This window comes from Hippopotamus amphibius, chromosome 2 (genome assembly GCF_030028045.1).
Source record: "Hippopotamus amphibius kiboko isolate mHipAmp2 chromosome 2, mHipAmp2.hap2, whole genome shotgun sequence".
Lineage (NCBI taxonomy): Eukaryota > Metazoa > Chordata > Mammalia > Artiodactyla > Hippopotamidae > Hippopotamus > Hippopotamus amphibius.
In genome coordinates, this window is record NC_080187.1 from 55,190,723 (window position 1) to 55,209,610 (window position 18,888).

Sequence of the window (18,888 nt, forward strand, 5' to 3'; positions counted from 1 at the left end):
AGCAAGCTTGGTTCTCTGCCTAAGCAAAGTTGTAACATGAGTTCTCTGGTTGCCTCCGTTCTCTGCTCAGGTTTACTAGATGGCCAGGATTGGGTACTGTACTCAGTAGAGGATGGGCTATGTATTAGCTTCCCTGCCTTGGTGGGGCAGCATGATGGGCCCCAGGACTTGCATGGCTTATTCTTTGGGAACTTGAATCAGGTAAGACTGCATTGAATTCCTTGGCCAGATGGGACCTCTGGTTTTGCTCTGCAGATGGGGAAAGGCATGAGTGTGCTCTCTGTTAAAGTGCCTCTGTAAGTAGGGTCATTGGGTGGGCTACACAGCTTCCCATGTGCTCTGGTTAGGTTCCCTGGTAGGGTGGGCTGAGGGCTGCATTTAGCAGTGGGTGGGGCTACACATTCACTTCCTTATCCAGGTGGAGTGGGAGAACTAGTTCCAAGGCCGACAAGGCTCTTTGTAGGTGGTCTTGACTCAAGCTGACCCATGCCCCAAGTTCCCTAGCTGAACAGGGCCCCTGGCTTTGGTCTGCAGACTGTCCGTTCTGCCGGCCTAGTGTATTCTCTGCTCAAGAGTTGCTGGGTTCACAGCTTCCAGGTGTTATGGTCAGGCTTTTTGGTCAGGTGGGGCTGGGAGCTACATTCAGCAGTGAATGGGGCTGACAGCTGCCCTCTACGGGCAGGAGGAAAAGCCAGCTCATAGCAGCTTCCCAAGTGTTCTGGATTAGGCTTTCTGGTCAAAGGGGCCAGGAACTACACTCAGCAGTAGGTGGGGCCATGGATTAGTTCTCCTGCTTGGGTGAAGAGGGGAATACTCCAAGCCCAGCAAGGCTTTGTGTTCGTGGTCTTGACTCAAGCTGACCCACTCCCCAGGTTTTGTGGCCAGTTGCTACCACTGGCTTTGCTCTGCTGGTCATCCGCTCTGCCTGCTGCACCCTCTGGTCTGCTTGAGGGTTGCTGGGCTGTGCAGCCTCTGCAGGGTCCCTGGTCAGGCTTTCTAGTCGGAGGGGCTGGGGGCTACACTCAGCAGGAGGCTGGGCTCTGACTCAGCTCCCCTGCCTGGGCCAGGGCAGGCCAGCCTCCAGGGCGGGCACACGTCTTCGTCTGAGGGCCCAAATCAGGCAAGCCTGTATCCTGCCAGGTTCTCCGGTCAGACTGTGCCCCGTATTGGCTCTGCAGATGAACAAAGCAGCTGCGGTGGTCGGGTCTACTACTCAGACACCGCAGGCGGGACCCGGTCTGCTGAGATCTGAGAGCTGGTTGTTGCCAGCCCCTCCCCACTTCTCCATCACAATCAGATTCTCTGGGGTCAAGTCCTGCAGGTTGCCTTGCAGTCCCTGTGGGGCATGACCAGACTGGGGGCTCCCGAGAAGGGACCCACAGTGGGAGCCGGATACGCACCCTCGGCTCTCTTTTCCCGCTGGAGGAGCCACAGGCTCAGGGGTGACCTCTCAGTGCGATGCTGCACCAGCCTGGGGAGGAGGCGGTGCCGGCAGCGTGTGGTGGCTCCTCTTACCCTTCTGATGTGGTCTGCCTTGGCCTCTGGTGCGGGGCTCGCTTCAGCCTCACTCCTGTGTTCTAGGGTTCTCTCAGTGGTGTGTTGCCCATGCATACTTGCTAGTTGTTCTTCTTGAGGGGGAGTGAAGGCCTATAGGAATGGCCTATGTCACCGTCTTGGTGATGCCACTGTCCTCTGTCTCTTCACTTAAGGACACTAATATTATTGGATCAATGCTCCATCCTTATGACCTCACTTACCCTTACTTACCTCCAAAAAGGCCCAGTCTCCAAATTCAGTCACAGTGGGGGTTGAAGCTTTAATATATAAATTTTGGGGGAACACAAACATTCAGCTCATTGGAGCAGGGTTTACTGATTTTGCTGTGGAGTGGCCGTCTAGATTGTTTCTTGAGGAACTCTGTATGCTTGTGTGTTTAGGTCTTTCCTCTCCGGCTGGTTATTCTCTAGACGAGCCTTTCAGTTTCTGGCTTGTGGGGAAAGGTCTGGCCGGCATTCCGAAAACTGAGCTGGGGAAGATGGAATGTCTCAGGACTCACTATTTAATACGCATGGGTTCACTCCATCACCCTGTTCTCAATTCTATTACCCTGACCTTTAGCTTTGTCTGGGGTTCTCTCATCCAAAGATACTCTTATTTGACTGCCTTAATACACCTCCAGTCTGTTGCTGAGGTGGGAACAGAGCATGTGCTGAATGGAGGCAATGGTGTGGGGACCCAGGATGTGGCAAAGGAGCTCCATCAGTCCTCCTCTGGCTCTTCCCTTCCCCTCTGCTGTAAGGTGCTGCCAGGTCCTGTGGCTTAAATTGTATTGGAACTTTCTCCACTGCCTAGTCTCAACTGAAAACTGAGTTATTGTTGTCCATCTGCTTTAGAGCTTCTGAAATCTTATCACTTTTGTCTCTTCTTTTGTATTAGTGGATTTTTTTTTTATTTTAATTTTTGGCTGCATTGGGGTCTTTGTTGCTGTGCATGGACTTTCTCTAGTCGTGGGGAGCCAGGGCTACTCTTCGTTGCAGTACGCAGTTTCTCATTGTGGTGGCTTCTCTTGTTGTGCAGCATGGGCTTTAGGTGTGCAGGCTTCAGTAGTTGTGGTACACGGGTGCAGTAGTTGTGGCTTGTGGGCCCTAGAGCACAGGCTCGGTAGTTGTGGTGCACAGGTTTAGTTTCTCCGCGGCATATGGGATCTTCCCGGACCAGGAATCGAACCCGTGTCCCTTGCATTGGCAGGCAGATTCTTAACCACTGCACCACCAGGGAAGTTCTGTCCTTGTGGATTAAAAAAAAAAAATCCCCTTTAGTCTGTGTAAGCTTCGGTTGGGAGCCAAACTAGATGTGTGTATTCACTCCTCTCTTTAACCCAGAAGCTTCTGTCCTTTTCTATGAGAGTAACTCCAGTTACTTGGTTTCAGCTCTTTATTTAAATAGATTACTTACTGCTGGTTCTTTGTCCATATTATCCCTATTCCTAAGTTCTTTATTTGGATGTGTCTCTTGGCTGTATTTATTTGTCAAGTAGCTTTTCAAAGGACAGCTCATTGGTAGTTGTGCTGAAAAGTGGCTCGAGGTTGGTGGGGTGGAGAACACACAGCATGCTAGGCAGACATAGCTTCAAAAAATAAAAAAACCAAAAAACCTTTCCAACCCAACTGCCAGCCTGAAACTACTGGTTTTAGAAATTCTAGAGCCATCACTGCGCATAGGTATTAAGGTCCTTAAATCTTTGCAAGTTTGCAAAAGTCAACCTGTTGCCTTTATACTTAGCTCTTCACTTACCAGCTTTGTGGCCTTGGTTAATTAACTGTTTTGAACCTTGGTTTCTCATTTGTAAAATGGGGACCAAAATCCCTACCTCAGAGGATTGTTGTGAGGGCAATACCAGGCCTGTCTGCTTGGATATAACCTCCCTTTCTTCTTCCCTTTGCCCAGCACTCTCTTCCTTTCCCTTTCCTCAGGTTGATGTAAATAATCCTTTGCCTGTTACCCAAGCATGCGGTGGTCCAAAGACCCCAGTTTTTGCAACGCTAGAGAGAGGCGGAAGCCAGCCTCGAACCCAGGCACTGCCTTGGACGGTGGGGTGGGGTTGTGGCCAAGCGCCGGGTGCCTCCTCACCTGCCTGGGCTGCACAGTAGGGACTGTTGTCTTCCTGGCGCTCACACCTCACAGACAAGGCTGGCCCTAAGACAAGAGGATAACTTTCCCTGCAGGGCTTGGACAGGTGAGGAATCTGACCTGAAGCAGTAACTTCCATCAGGGGAGAGAAGATAAGGTATGGTCACCTCTGACCTCAATAAAAGTACATTCACACTCCAGCGCCTCTCGGGGACGCAGAGCTTGGCATTTTGCGTGATGGGACTTGCACCCAACCCCACGTGCTGCTGCCTCTGCTGGAGCAAGGCCAGGCCCCAGGCAGGTTGCTCTTCCCCCACCTCCTGGAAGGTGGGTCACTGAGGAAGGATGGAAAGGCTGAGGGGGTGAAGAACCACAGGGAGGGACACAGAAGCCTGCTATGGATGAGTGATGCTTGCAGGAAAAAAGCAAATCTTCGTATCGAGTCAACAGATGTGTGCAGCCCTCACGCTTCATACATGATTCTAGCTATTGTAACAATGAGAATATAAAAGAATGTAAGATATGAAAGACCCGCTTAAAGTGTGGCATCTGCAGACAATGGGAAATTAGGTAGTCATCAAAAAGGATGAAGTAGATCTGTGTGTACTGATGGGAAGATGTTGGTATTACTTACATTTTGCAGAGTAAAAAAGGTTACAAAGTGACGTGCACTGTGTGAGCATTTTATGTAAAGCTGATTGGTTGTGTGCGTTCCTGTGTGGGTGAAACGCATGAAAGGACATTCATCACAGGACACCAGTCTCTGGTGTGGGATTTCAGGTTATTTTGTGCCTTTCTGTTTCATTTCAATCAGTTATATGAGCATATATAATTTTCATAACCAAAAAAAGCCATTTTCATTTAAATGGGAAGAGCAGACTCTCCCTGTGCCCTGCATTCTCTCTCGATGACATCATGCCCTTCCACTACCTGCACTTGAGATAACCTGGCTGGTGACAGGACTCAGTTGTCTGTTGTGAGGGTGAAATAACGTGAAAGCACAGACTTGTTGCTCAATACGTGTGTCCTCTTTAAACATGAGTTGACTGAAAACATTTTCCCCCTTAAAAAGGAAACATGGGGTCAGTGACTTGGGTTTGAATCCTAAACCCACTTAGTATTACAGCTGAGCTCACGGCTGCCGTGCTGGGCTGCTCTGTGGGCGCCTCTCATGTGGCCGTGGATGCAATCTGTGGACATTTAGGGCTGGTGCCGACTCCACTGGGCAACATGGTGGCCCTGGGGCTTCAGGCCCAGCCATGAAGATACCAGCCTGTGTTCTTATTTGTTAATGGGGGGAAACGAGCATTGACCTTGAGGGCTGCATGAGGGTGGCCTAGATAGAGAAAGAGCAGCACATGGTGGGGCTCAGATGGCAGTTCCCTCCTTGGAGGAGGAGTTCTCCAAGTAGAAGGAAGGGTATTCTACGCATGTGGAGATGGGGAGGAGATAGGCTGCACATTTGGATGTAGAAAAGCAGCTGGTTTGCCCCTTGTTATAGGCATGTGTTTATTTGTCTATGTTAAAATCAGTTTCTTTAAAAAGTCTGTAAGCTTAGTTTTTGGAACTGCCCTCACAGAGTTAAACACAACCGTATAGCGGGCACAGGACTTTAATGCACAGATGTGGCACGGCTCCTCCTCCCTGCCCTGAAAGGTGGCCAGCGTCCCTCAGGGGCCTCCCTAAGTGGGTACGGCTACCTGTGCACACACACGGGAGACTGCAGTCCATGCCGATACTGGACAGGTTTCTGGGAAGCCCCCAGAATTAGTGATATTTGAAAATGCTTTTTGCTGTTGCAGAGTCTCAGCTAGTTTCCTGTCCCTCAAAGCATGGATCTGACAATTTGTAACCCTAGACTTACGTGAATGAAATAGAAGGACTGATTAGAGGATGGCAGAGAAGGCCTCAGAGCCCAGGGATACTATTCTGATGTTGGCTTCTAGCAAAATTTAGAGATTCTAGCAAAAAATCAGATTCTACTGCTAAAAGATAAGAAACTCCCATGTTAAAATGGGCCACATATTGTACTTGTTAGATGTTGGTCATAACAGCTGATACTTGTAGTGTGTTTCTTGTTCCACGGGCCCTGTTCTAAGAAACTGACATACATGAGCTCATTTAATCCTGACAACTACTACACGACTGAGAAATTATCATTTCTGCTGAGAGGCAGAGTTTTCTTGCTCAAGGTCACACATCTGTTGAGAAGCCACTTCACTGGAGTAACGGCATTTTACAGAGAATGTCGTGGTTTATGCAGCATCTCTCAGGTGTGACCACGTCAGACCCTTGTGCTTACCCTGACAGATGGGTGACTCTCTCATGTTACAAATGGTGTGTGTCGGGGGTAGCTCAAAAAGGGGAGGGGACTTGCCCACAGCTTCAGAGTTAATAGAGGAGCCCAGGTTTTCAGAACCTAGATTTTGAGTTCTTTCATCAGCTTAGGGGTGAGTTCTCTATGAACAAAATTTTGTTTTTAGTTAGATGATAATCTTAAAAAAAACAAAAAACAAAAACCCATAAAAACCGTTGGAAATAAAAACTTGCAATTTGAAAGCTATTTTCATAGACCAAGCACTGGTTTTTGTTTTTTTAAAAATGTGTTTTTTAAAAAAATATTTATTTTATTTAAAACTTTTTTGGCTGCATCAGGTCTTAGTTGCAGCACGTGGAATCTTTTGTTGCGGCGCATGAGCTTCTCTCTAGTTGTGGCCTGTGGATTTTTCTCTCTAGTTGTGGCATGCAGGCTCTGGTGCACGTAGGTTCTGAGTTGTGGCGTGGGCTCCCAGAGCACGTGGCCTCTGTAGTTTGCGGCACACGGGCTCTCTAGTTGTGGCATGTGGGATCTTAGTTCCCTGACCAGGGATCAAGCCAGTGTCCCCTGCATTGCAAGGCGGATCCTTTACCACTGGACCACCAGGGAAGTCCCAGGCACTGGTTTTTTTTTTTTTTTTGAATTTTAAAGATAATTTTATTTATTATTTATTTATTTATTTATTTACTGGCTGTATTTCGTTGCTGTGCGGGGTCTTTCTGTAGTTGCAGAGAGCAGGGGCTGCTCTTTGCTGTGGTTCGTGGGCTTCTTATTGTGGTGGCTTCTCTTGCTTTGGAGCATGGGTTCTAGGCGCTCGGGCTTCAATAGTTGCAGCATGTGGGCTCAGTTGTCGTGGCTCATTGACTCTAGAGCACAGGCTCAGTAGTTGTTGTGCACGGACTTAGTTGCTCTGTGGCATGTGGGATCTTTCCAGAGCAGGGCTCGAGCCTGTGTCCCCTGCATTGGCAGGCAGATTCTCAACCACTGCGCCACCAGGGAAGCCCTCAGTGAATTTTTATATGTGCATACACCCATGAAATTACCACCTGGATAAAGATAAGAAATTGCCAGCATCCCAGATCTTCCCTCATCAATACGTGCCTCCCTGGCAAAGGGAACTATTATTATTCTATCTTCTTTAACTTACATTAATTTTTTTTTTTTTTTTTGCCACACGTATTATTTATTTATTATTTTTTTGGGGGTACACCAAGTTCAATCATCTGTTTTTATACACATGCAGGCACTGGTTTTTAAGTTGTACTTTTCAGTATTCTTTTGGGTCAGTAGAAGTTTTTTCCTTTAAAAGGTCTCTACATTCATTCCCAAGTTCAAGAAACAGTTCTACCAGGCCCTTTTACTTGGCGATAATGCATTTTTATTTTTAAAATTTTATTAGTTATTTATTGGCTGCATTGGGTCTTTGTTGCTGTGTGCAGGCTTTCTCTTTAGTTGTGGCAAGCAGGGGCTACACTTTGTTTTGGTGCTCGGGCTTCTCATTGCAGTGGCTTCCCTTGTGGAGCATGGGCTCTAGGTGTGGGCTTCAGTAGTTGTGGCATGTGGGCTCAGTAGTTGTGGCTTGTGGGCTCTAAAGCACAGGTTCAGCAATTGTGGCATATGGGCTTAGCTGCTCCATGGCCATGTGGGATCTTCCCTGCTCAGGGATCGAACCCGAGTCCCCTGCATTGGCAGGTGGATTCTTAACCACTGTGCCACCAGGGAAGTCCGATAATGTATTTTTAAAATCTCATTTTTTATTCGAATAGATTTCAGTCTGTTTTTGATAAGGGCTTGATTTGAAAAAACAAAAAAAACAAAAAAAACAACAAAACTCTCCAGGTTGAATCAAAAGCAGAGCTACCTGACTGGGCCTGAGATGGCTGCTAAGGAGTCGTTCAATACAGCTCAGAAACAAGCTGCAGCTCTAAAGGTTTCACACTAAGGCAACAGGACCATGCCTAACTGATCTTTCTCACAAGGTGGTCCATTCAAAGCAGAGCACACAACTCTAGGAGGGCCAGGCCAGCCAGGCTGTGGAGGTGCCAGGCACCCCAGATGCCAGGGACAGTCCTTGGCAGTCATGGGAGAAGCTGAAGCTTCTAGTGGCAGAAAGGCTTGACCACATATTGAAGTCTGGGGAAGTCATTCTGGCTTATCCATGTGTTAACTTGACTTTGATGCTAACAAGAACAGCCTGTTTCTGGCCTATCAAACATACACTGTACATCTGCTTTAATTATTAAAGAAAAGGGCACACTGACCAGAAGTAAAGAATGTCTATGTTAAAAATAAAGACTAAATGCCTTTCTTTCTGGGATGCCAATGCTGGTACTACTTCCATGATAAGCCTCCCTTCCTAGGTGCCAAGGCCATACTAATTTGCGGTGTATGTGCTGATCTGTGTTTTTTTTAAGACTGTGCTGAAAACTGAGGACCTGCTCCAGAGAAGTGTGGTTATCTGAGAGGCTGTCTTCTGGGCTATAGTCCTCAGCTTGGCTTAAAACTGAGAAGCAGCTGAATTCCCTAAGCAGCACTCACAGAAAGCCTCTGCAGTTCCACAGTGAGCCCACGAGGACGCCAATGCCATTTGCCTTGTGGCAGTTTAGCAAAATGGCAAAAGCACCCAGAAGAAATACCGCCACAGACAGGGAACCCAAACCTGAAAACTCATGGCAAACGTCACTGCATTTACAGGGAGAGAAAAAACCTTTACATGATGCTCCCTTGTGTGTTGAAGATTTTATTTTCCAAACGTTTAGAGGAATCAATTCCATTTCATAAACCTTTGTAAAGTGCCACAGAGGCCAGGGGACGCAGGGTTAAGCCATGCTCTTAAGAACTGACCCTCTCCAGGCTGAGTCTCCTTAGCAGACTACCTGGAAGTTATAGAGAAGCAGTTCTGTAAGATGAACCTTTGAAAAAGCCAATGTTTTTCCTATTTTTAGATTTGGGCCCGTTTTCTTTTCTTTTTTTGCTTTCAAATGTGAGTTTAACCCTGACCATATTCCATTTAAAACAAACCAAAATCCACTTAAAGAATTAAAATGCAGGGAATAGCTTCTGTGGTGTGCACCTGACTTAGGGCCACACAGGCTCAGACACGTGCATGGTAGACTCTGCCTGCTCAGGACAGACTAACGGGGAAGCCAAATGCTTCTCTGGGCGAAAGTGACACCCACGGTGTTTTGCAGTTGTCAAGAGTACGCGAACTACAGCTGATTAAAAAAAAAAAGTGAAATAAATGGATGTCTGTAATGGCCCTTCATAGCTGGCAGGCTCCCAAATGACAAAGGCTGGTTTCAAGCGTGAAACACAAGCCGACAACCTCACTTCTCTCCCCATCACACTGTTATTTCAAACAGCAGCACAGGAACCAGAATGATTTCCATTAAAACAAAAGCTCATTTTCTTAACCTGTGCTGGAATGCACATGTAGTTACAGGCCAAAGATCAACGTCTGACAGTTTTCACATGTCCCAACCTGATGTTTTGTCTGTACAGGGTATAAATAATCTAAGTGTCCTCCTCAAATGACATAGCCAGTTTTAGTTCATGAACTGTGGTGTTCAAATGAGTTGATTAGTTTGCTTTTGTCACTGTGCCTGAGTCACAGTTAGGTCATTTGCAGGCCTCATGCAGAATTTAGAAATTGGATACAGGACTTAAGCTTCGAAAACAGAAGTGATGTCTTGAGAACATGCAGGAGGGGGCAGTGCGGGGCGGTCCGAGCACCCAGGCTCTGTGGGCTTGGTCAGCAGACGCCCTGCCCAGCCCTGAGTGCAGTTTCCAGTCTCTGCAGCTCCAGGGGGAGGGGGAAGCTCCTTGCCGGGGTTGGGGAGGTCCATGTGCTTCACTCAGCCTCTGTGCTGAGTATTCAAGACATCCTGAATCTCTGTTTCCTACCAGGGAGGATGTACATTAAGGTAGACTCGTGTGATGGTTATTTTAGGTTCTTTACCATGTATGGACCTTGCAATCTGTAGCCAATCTTTCTGTAATAATTCCTGGTGCCGACCCCTGTGAAGAAGCAGAAAGACAAAAGTCAGAGGAATCTCTACTAAGCATTACTTTAGCAGCCCTCAAAAGCCAGCACATGCGCCCCTCCTAGCTGTCCTCCTTCTCCCACTCTCATTCACAGACCAAAGTCCATTCCAGATCAAATCTCACTTGATTAAGTTTGGAACTTTTAAAAATTCTGAATTCAAGTTGTATTAAAGCACAGAAACTGTATTTCAGAGCCTGTGGGTTTACAATTCCATGGGTATCATGCAGCATGGCTTCAGGTATTATAGGTGAATGGGAAGTGGTGGATCTAATATGTGAGATGTCTACACTCTGAGTGAAGCCAGACAACGTTATGGTTTCCTGGAAGGTTGAATGAGAGGACAAGTGCAGGAAGTGGGGTCTCCCAGCCGCTGGCAGCCAAGGTGCCCTGACCAAGAGAAATGTCAGTGCCACTCACATCCAGAGTGATGACTGCCACAAAACACCATCAGTGACATTAAATTAGTGCTACTTAATTTGCATTTCATTAATTTTATTTTTTTTCGGGGGGGTATTAACTGGTATTTGTATTTTGATAAATGAGCAGTATAAGTACCAGGAGTTTATGCTAGTTTTATGTTTACATATATTTAAGGAATATTAGCTGATTTCAGTAAATACTAAAGGTCAACTTTTTTCTTTAAAAGGAAATCTATATGTACTTAAGCTTGAGAAACATAATCCTAAAACATCACATACAAGAAGCTGAGCTCAGAGGAGGTTAAAGCGTGGCTTATGTGATATTATCTATAGGAGTGACTAAGAGAATGGGCTTTTGATCAGTTAGATATGGGTTTAAGGCCTAAATCTGTCATTTTAAGGGTGTGGCTTAAAATTACTTAATTTCTCTGACCCTACACTTTATCATCTGTAATAACATGACTATGTTTTAAGGATGCTGACTATTAAATGAGATAGTCCTTGAGATGTGCTTAGTCCAGAACCTGGAAAAAGCCAATTGCTCCAGAACACTGGCTGCTGTTATTATTTTAGAGCTTTTCACGATCTGATATCTGATTATATTTCTAGCTTCATCTCATGCTGCTATTCTCCCCTGAAACAGTATTCTTCTGCCTCGGTGAAGATTTAACTTTTCTAAGTTCCCTGTGTGTCTGGCTCCTGGCCTAGCTTCCAGGCTTGGCTCATGCTATGCCCTCTAGCAAATTAACTGAACCTGAGGAGGGGGTCATGGGAACCTCTGATCTGGAGCTTGTTGGTGAGAAGCAGTGACAACCTAGACTTGTGATTGGCATCTGAAGTGGGGGCAGTCTTGCGGGACTGACCTGTAACCTGTGGGGTCCGATGCCATCTCCAGGGATATAGTGTCAGAACTGAGTTAATTGCAGGCCACACAGCTGGTGCTGTGGAATTGCGTGATGTGTGCAAAACCCATACCTCCGGTGTCAGTAGTGTTGTAGTTTTACTGTGTGTAACGTAAAGGAAGACCCTGGTGTGCTTCTTCTCCATGTTTCGCCCATAGCTCTCTCCACAGTGCGCTGTGATTGCTGGCTGGCCTTCCCACGTGGTGGAAACCCTATGTATCTTGTTTGTCACTTTGTATTCCTAGTGATCAGTATTGTGCGTGGAGTCAAACCACTGCTAGCCCTCTCCAGTCTTGCCTAATTCTTTAGCCCAAACATTTACTATTTAGGACTAGGATTTCCCACCATGCTTTGTTTCCCACCTCCTTCAAAAATTTTCAAGTATTAAGAAAACAGAACTGCAGCTCATGTGATGGAGGTAACAAAACCGTGTCATGTGATAACAAGTCACCAGAGAATCTCCCTTTAAATCCAAGGATTACTGATATTCCATCTTGCACAGTTTCACCTTGTCTTTGTGTTCTAATCATTACTTTTGTTTAACACTGTGGCTTGGGGTAGAGCTGGGGGAAGACCAAAAATATGAAGAACAAATAATGGGTCAGGCAGCAGCTCAGACCCACTGGATCCAGGAAGACATCTCTCACCCCTTAGAGGGTGCAACCACTTCACTGTAAGCCTGTCTTATGACCCAGCAATTACACTCCTGGAGCGAAAAGAGAAATGAATGCTACAGCCAACAAAAGACACGTTACTCATAATATCCAAAACAGGAGATAACCTAAATATCTATCAGTAGAATGGATAAACTGTGGTATTTTCACACAATAGAATACTATACTGCAAAAACAAAGAAGGAACTAGAGCTACCTGCAACACCACGGATGAATCTCACAGATCTAATTTTGCAAAAAAGAAACCTGATATCAAAGATTCCATCGATGTGAAGTTCAGACACAGGCAAAACTAATTTAATGGTGAAAGAAGTCTGAATACCGATTACATCTGGAAGATGATATGGACTGAAAGAGGGAACAAGTGAGTCTTCTGGAATGCTGAAAATAGTATATCTTGATCTAGGTTAGAAGTTACATGGGAACATACACACACAAATTAAGCAATATACTGAAAATGTACTTTGTTGCTTGTACATTCTAGCTCAATTAAAAAAATCTCAAGAGGGGGCACATCCATTTAACAGATGTTCAATGCATTTTAAGAGCTCAATTTGTCCAAAGAATTCAGCAAAATAAGGAAAAAGGATGAGAGGCAGGTGACTAAGAAACCATTACCGGAGTGATCACTCTATCACATAGATGCCTCATTCAATGCAGTGCTTTCCGTTTCTAGGATCCTACATACTAGAAATTGTTTTTTTCATCCTCTTTCTCCTACGTTAAAGTCTGCGTTCAAACTGAACTATGTTCTGTGACATGACAGCAATTGGCAGAGGCACAGGCACCCTGAGATTAAAACATGCTTCTCCTCATCTTCAGCTACATGTACAGACTATAGCATTAATCTAAGAATTCTGATCAGAGAAGTGACATGATTTACTTATATTTGAAAGAGATCACTCTGCCTGCTGTTTGTTTTTCTTTTTAATTTTATTTATTTATTGGCTGCGTTGGGTCTTTGTTGCTGCACACGGCCTTTCTCTAGTTGCTGCAAGCAGGGGCTACTCTTCATTGTGGCGCGCAGGCTGCTCATTGTAGTGGCTTCTCTTGTTGTGCAGCATGGGCCCTAGGTGCATGGGCTTCAACAGTTGTGGCACATGGGCTCAACAGTTGTGGTGCAGGGGCTTAGCTGCTCCGTGGCATGTGGGATCTTCCTAGACCAGGGCTCGAACCCGTGTCTCCTGCATTGGCTGGCAGATTCTCAACCCCTGCGCCACCTAGGAAGTCCTCTGCCTGCTATTTTGAGAACAGAATGAAAGCTCTAGGAGGGCAAGGATTTTTGCCTGCACATATTAAGTACTCACTGAAATATTGTTAATAAGTGAGTAAATAGGGAGACCAGTTAAGAAGCTATTGCAATAATCCAGGTAAGAGATGGTGGTGGCTCAAACCAGAGTCATGATGGTGAAGAGTAGCTGGAACCTGGAAACACTTAAAGGGAGAGTCCAAAGAATCTGTCGATGGACGTAGGGTGGACATAAAGAGAGGACCCAAGATAACGCTAAGGTTTTTGGTCTGAGCAAAGGAATGGTTTGGAGACAGAATGAATTGCCAGTTAGTGAGACTGAAAGATGGTGAGAAGAAGGGGTGAGGAGGACACCAGGAGCTGGAACTCTGGCTGTGCTGCAGGTGAAATGGCTATTAGACATTCACGTGGGGATGTTGAGAAATACATGATTTTGGAAGCCTTTCTTGCTCTTAGATGGTCTCTTTTCTTGGATGTCCTTTTGGAAAGAAATTTATTTTCTTTACCTTAATTGAAGTATAGTTGATTTACAATAATATTTTCAGGTGTGCAACACAGTGATTCAAAATTCTTATCGATTATATTCCACTTAAAGTTATGATAAAATATTGGCTATACTGCCTGTGCTGTACAATATATCCTTGTAGCTTATTGATTTTACACATAGCCGTTTGTGCCTCTTAATCCCCTACCCCTACCTTGCCTCTCCCCACTGGTGGCCACTAGTTTATTCTCCATGTCTGTGGGCCTGTTGGAAAGAAATTTCTGCCCCGGGGTAGTTGTCTTACAAGGGGAATTGGCTGAGGATAAAGCAGGTGGGTGGAAGCTGGCGAAGTGCACAGCTGAAGACAACCTGGGTCCTTTCTGATACTGCTGAACCATGAACTAGCCAACCCTGAAGCTGCTCTACCTAAAAAGCTGTTATGAAATAATGTTTTCCGTTTGGTTTAAGCCATTTGTTTTGGTACTTTATTGTATTGTAATAATATACACAAGATAAACTTACCATTTTAACCATTTTTAAGTACCCAGTTTACTCGTATTAAGTACCTTCACACTGTTGTACAACCCTCACCATCATCCGTCTCCAGAAGTAAAACTGAAACTGTACCTACTAAACAACGGCTCCCTATGCCCCCTTTCCTCTGTTCCTGGCAGCCCCTCCGGCTCTACTTTCTGTCTCTATGGAGTTGGTTATTCTAGGTACCTCATGTAAGTGGAATCATTCAGTATTTGTCTTGTTGTGACTGGCTTGTATCTTGCCATAATATCGTCAAACTTCATCCATGTTGGGTTTAAACCATTTGAGTTGAGTTTTGTGTAACTTGTAACTGAAAATGTTGTAACTGACATGTGAACTTGAAGACAGGAAGAGATAAACACAAGAGGTCAAGTCAGCAGTTAAAACCATACATCAGGGTGGTAATCCTGACCATGCTGCTGTCCTACTGGCAAGTCCCAAGACAGGGCTCAGATTCCTCAGCCTGATACACAGTCTTTCATGTCCTGTCTGGTTTACCTCTAGTTCCTGCCATATCTGACCTTACTCCTTATAGGCGAGCATTACCAAACCAGACATAATTTCCCTAATCCACTGCCCCTTCAGTGCTGTAGCCCACGCCCCAGGGCAGAACCCCCACTCCCGCCAGGAGACCTCTGTACATACCTCCCCTCTCCATAAAGAAGCTGGAATTCATAACTCCCTCTCCACGCTGGCTGAATCCCTGACGGAGACTTCTACTGCTTCAGTAGTCACGCTGTGCTGTATTTTACTTGCATGTCTAGCCCCCTTCCTAGAATATAAGCCTTTTGAAGTCAATGACTTCTATCCTCAGGAATTAGTACAGTGTCTGAATATAATCAACATGCAATAAATGCCTGCAGATTTATTGTACTGTATTCAGTTACTGTTGTGTACCTATAAATAAATGTGCACCTGGGGGATGTATTTTTTAAAAAAAAGAAAGAACTGGCCCTATGTTAGCTGCCAGGTAGTGGGAATGATTCAAAGTAAAAGGAATGAAGGGCAGGGCTTCTAAATCTAGCTTCAGATTTCCTACTTTGTTAGCTTAAAGATGTAGAGGCAGCTTTCTGATTTATACTATTATCTGTAACTAACAAAAACTTCCCCTAAAGTTTTCAGAAATACTTCTGGAGTTTAAAAAAATTGAAGTACAGTTAATTTATAATGTGTTAGTTTCAAGTGTACAGCGTAGTGATTTAGTTACATATATGCACGAGATATTGAGTATAGTTCCTTGTGCGATATAGTAGGTCCTTGTTGGTTATCTATTTTACATATAGTAGTGTGTATCTGTTAATCTCAACCTCCTAATTTGTCTCTCCCCACCTTTCGCCTTTGGTAACCACAAGTTTGTTTTCTATGTCTGTGAGTCTATTTCTTTTTTGTAAATAAGTTCATTAGTATAATTTTTTTAGACTCCACATATAAGTGATATCACATATTTGTCTCTCTCTGTCTGGCTTACTTAGTATGATAATCTCTAGGTCCACCCATGTTGTTGCAAATGGCATTGTTTCATTCTTTTTTATGGCTGAGTAGTATTCCATTGTATATATGTACCACATCTTCTTTATCCATTCATCTGTCAGTGGACATTTAGGTTGTTTCTTTGTCTCAGCTATTGTAAATAGTGCTGCAGTGAACATGGGGGTGAGTGTATCTTTCCGAATTACAGTTTTTTTGGGATATATGCCCAAGAGTGGGATTGCTGGATCATATGGTAGCTCTATTTTTAGTTTAAGGAACCTCAATGCTGTTCTCCATAGTGACTGCACCAATTTACATTCCCACCAACAGTGTAGGAGGGTTCCCTTTTCTCCACACCTTCTCCAGCATTTATTATTTGTAGACTTTTTAATGATGGCCATTCAATGATGGTGTGAGGTTGGCTTTTTACACTTCTAATTTTACAAAACAGATGCCATTTCCCATGGGCTTAAAACGATCTATTACAGAGAATTTCAAATATACAAAAGGAGAGACGATAGTACATTGAACCTCCATATACCTACTGCCCAGCTTCAACAGTTACCAGTTCATCCATCAGATGTGTAATGCTTCTAACTTTCTACCCATGTGAAGTCCCTGGAGACATGTTTAATTCTCCTCTTTCAAATAAAGATGATGGTAATCTTTACCATCTTCTTTACCAGCTATTACCAGACTGACGATGTGCAGCTGGTCATAGAGCTTTACTTCCCCAAACATGCCACAACCTACATCTGCCCACCATAAATAGCTGTAGAGGTGAGAGAGAAGCCGTTCCTTACACTTAACACAGGACTCAACAGCCCCTTGACAACCACAAAGTTCCATAGTCTGGAGTGCCCCGATTTCCTAAGTGTGCTGGTTAAAGGAACAGCTTTACTGGGGTACAACTCAGCATTCCTCAGAGTCCCACTGAGCATACAGGCTCCCTGGGCTCTCTACTTCTGCCCTGTATACAGGACGTGGGTCCTGGAAACTATTACCACCTTGAGGAGAGGCACAGAGGCTTTGCTATGTGCGTTTTTGAAGGAAAGGCATATTTTCAACCTCCCATCCTGTTTTCAATAACATGCAGTAGCAGTGAGATGAGAAGTCTACTTCTGGACCTTCAGGGAGGCCCTAAGTCTCTTGGGGAGAGAAGTCTGACCTCTAGCCAGCCTGGACTCCAACCTCTTAAATGACTAAACAAACATATTCCCCATTTGTATTTCTCTGTGCCTCTCGTTTCTTGATAGAAAGATTTCCCCGTTTCTACACTCTGCAGAACAGGCTGGCAAAAGTATTAGCACTCTCAGCCAGCTTAAGAAGGGAACAAGCCATCACCGGTGTGGGTGGAGGCCACTCTGCCCCCTTCTCCTCTCCTTGGTTAGCAGGGCTCCTAGACAGTCCTCGTGACAGTAACTTTCCTCTTGTTAGCCAGCCAAGAAAAAGCAATTACATTTCACAGCTTACGTCAGCCAGGCTCCTGGACTGACGTGGGCAGCTGTCTCAAAGGCTCCTGCCCTTGAGGACAGACATGCAGTGGGCTGTACAAGTAACCAGGTTCTCTGCCTGCCTGTGTGCGAGTCTGCCACTCCCTGGGCTGAGGGATGAGGAGGAGTAACCTCTCTGCAGCAGTCCCCGGGGGCCCCATCAGCAGAGCTGACAGCTGTCAGTGGAGCTAAAGCATGATCCTCCAAGTTACGAACCCACAACTTGAATTTACCCATATCATAGGGGCCTTCTTCCTACTCTTTGTCTTCATTACTTTACCAGCTACGATGATGACAAAAGGAGATAAGGTGAAAAAAGAACACTTGAATTGTGATTAGAATGATATTCTGAGATGTGGCTTTAGTGACCATCCTCTCTCTATATTTACCTTCCTGGCCTCACGCCCAGGACATACACCTCTTTGGGAGAAGAAAATAAACTTTTGTGTGTATATGTAAACTTTAGGTATTAAAATTAAAAACCCAGACCAGTGTTAAAATTAAGACAGAGGACACTGCTGGCTCTAGGTGGGAGGAGAGAAGCAGAGGGCAGTCAGGTCAGAGCTTGTTGGGAAGCTGCTTCCCAACTATGGCCTCTGGCTTATTGCTTCGAGGCTGGCTGCCAAGAGCTACCTGCCTCCCAGTGAACCTGCAGCCTGGGGGAGACCTGGGCGACAGCATTTCTCTGCCTTTTTCTGTACCAAATGCCTTCAAGTCTCAAGCCCCTTAAGGTGGACAAAAACACCTCTGCTTCCTCATCCCCTCTCCCTCTCTTTAGAAGATGTGCACCGTTTAGCTTAACACAGTTTCGTTTACTCTAAATACTGAGGAAAGAGAGGAAATCACCTGAAATGTACATGCCAACTGCCTCAGCCACTGGCCACAGGTTAATTATGGGCTGGCTCAGTGCTCTTTAATAAAAGTGGGTAGATGGGGGGAGGAAATCACAAAACCTTAAAAGATGAATATGGAACAAACCTAGCTGTTTACTTAAATTCTGCTGATTCTATACTAGAAACTATGCAAACTATTTTTATATAAATTTTAGAGGAAGCAGGCAAAAGGAGTAAACTAATCAATGTGGTACCTGCTTTGGCTGCAAACCTCTGCTTCTCCACGTTACTACGGCCCTTTCTTTCTAAGGGGATAAAGTCCAACACCAGAGTAAAGCTTAGAAACTGAAAATAAACACATTCTCCCTTTAAAAGAGAAAGGAAGTCAGGAGCAGGAAATGAGCCTCAACTCAACCTAGCTTGTGATTCTAACTCCATCTCAAAACAAAAGAAGCAACAACCTTATAGCTGAGCGACTGTAAAGTGAAAAGCTAGAGGAAGATGACTTTTTTGAGCCCTTAAATCACGCCAGGCATGCATGCTAGATGCTTGACACGCACCACAAGACTGAGATTACTATCCTGGGAGCACGAGCATTTCAGAAAGGGTCATTACTTAAGGTCACACAGCTGGGAAGCAGAAGAACTGTAATTCAGAGCCAATTTGACTCCATGGCGTGTAGAGTGTTCCCAAGGAGCCACAGCGCCTGTGTTGTGGGTGATGCCAGACCCTGCTTCCCCCCCTCTGGCTATAAACATCTAGTCGGCTCTGATAACAGCACAGCCATTTTATTAAAGCACAGAAAGGACATCTGACTTGTCTAGATCACCTTACC

The 18,888-nt window shown here is 45.2% G+C and overlaps 1 protein-coding gene across 2 annotated transcripts in view; it reads right to left on the minus strand.

The window, feature by feature from the left end:
* Positions 1-8,671: 8,671 nt before the first annotated feature.
* Positions 8,672-18,888, minus strand: part of ELP3 (elongator acetyltransferase complex subunit 3) — a 95,170-nt gene continuing 84,953 nt past the window's right edge. For both annotated transcript variants that reach the window (XM_057722611.1, XM_057722610.1), the window contains exon 15: positions 8,672-9,964. In XM_057722611.1, coding sequence (XP_057578594.1) covers positions 9,888-9,964 — 77 coding nt within the window. In that variant the 3' untranslated portion in view covers positions 8,672-9,887. The remainder of the gene's footprint in view (positions 9,965-18,888) is intronic.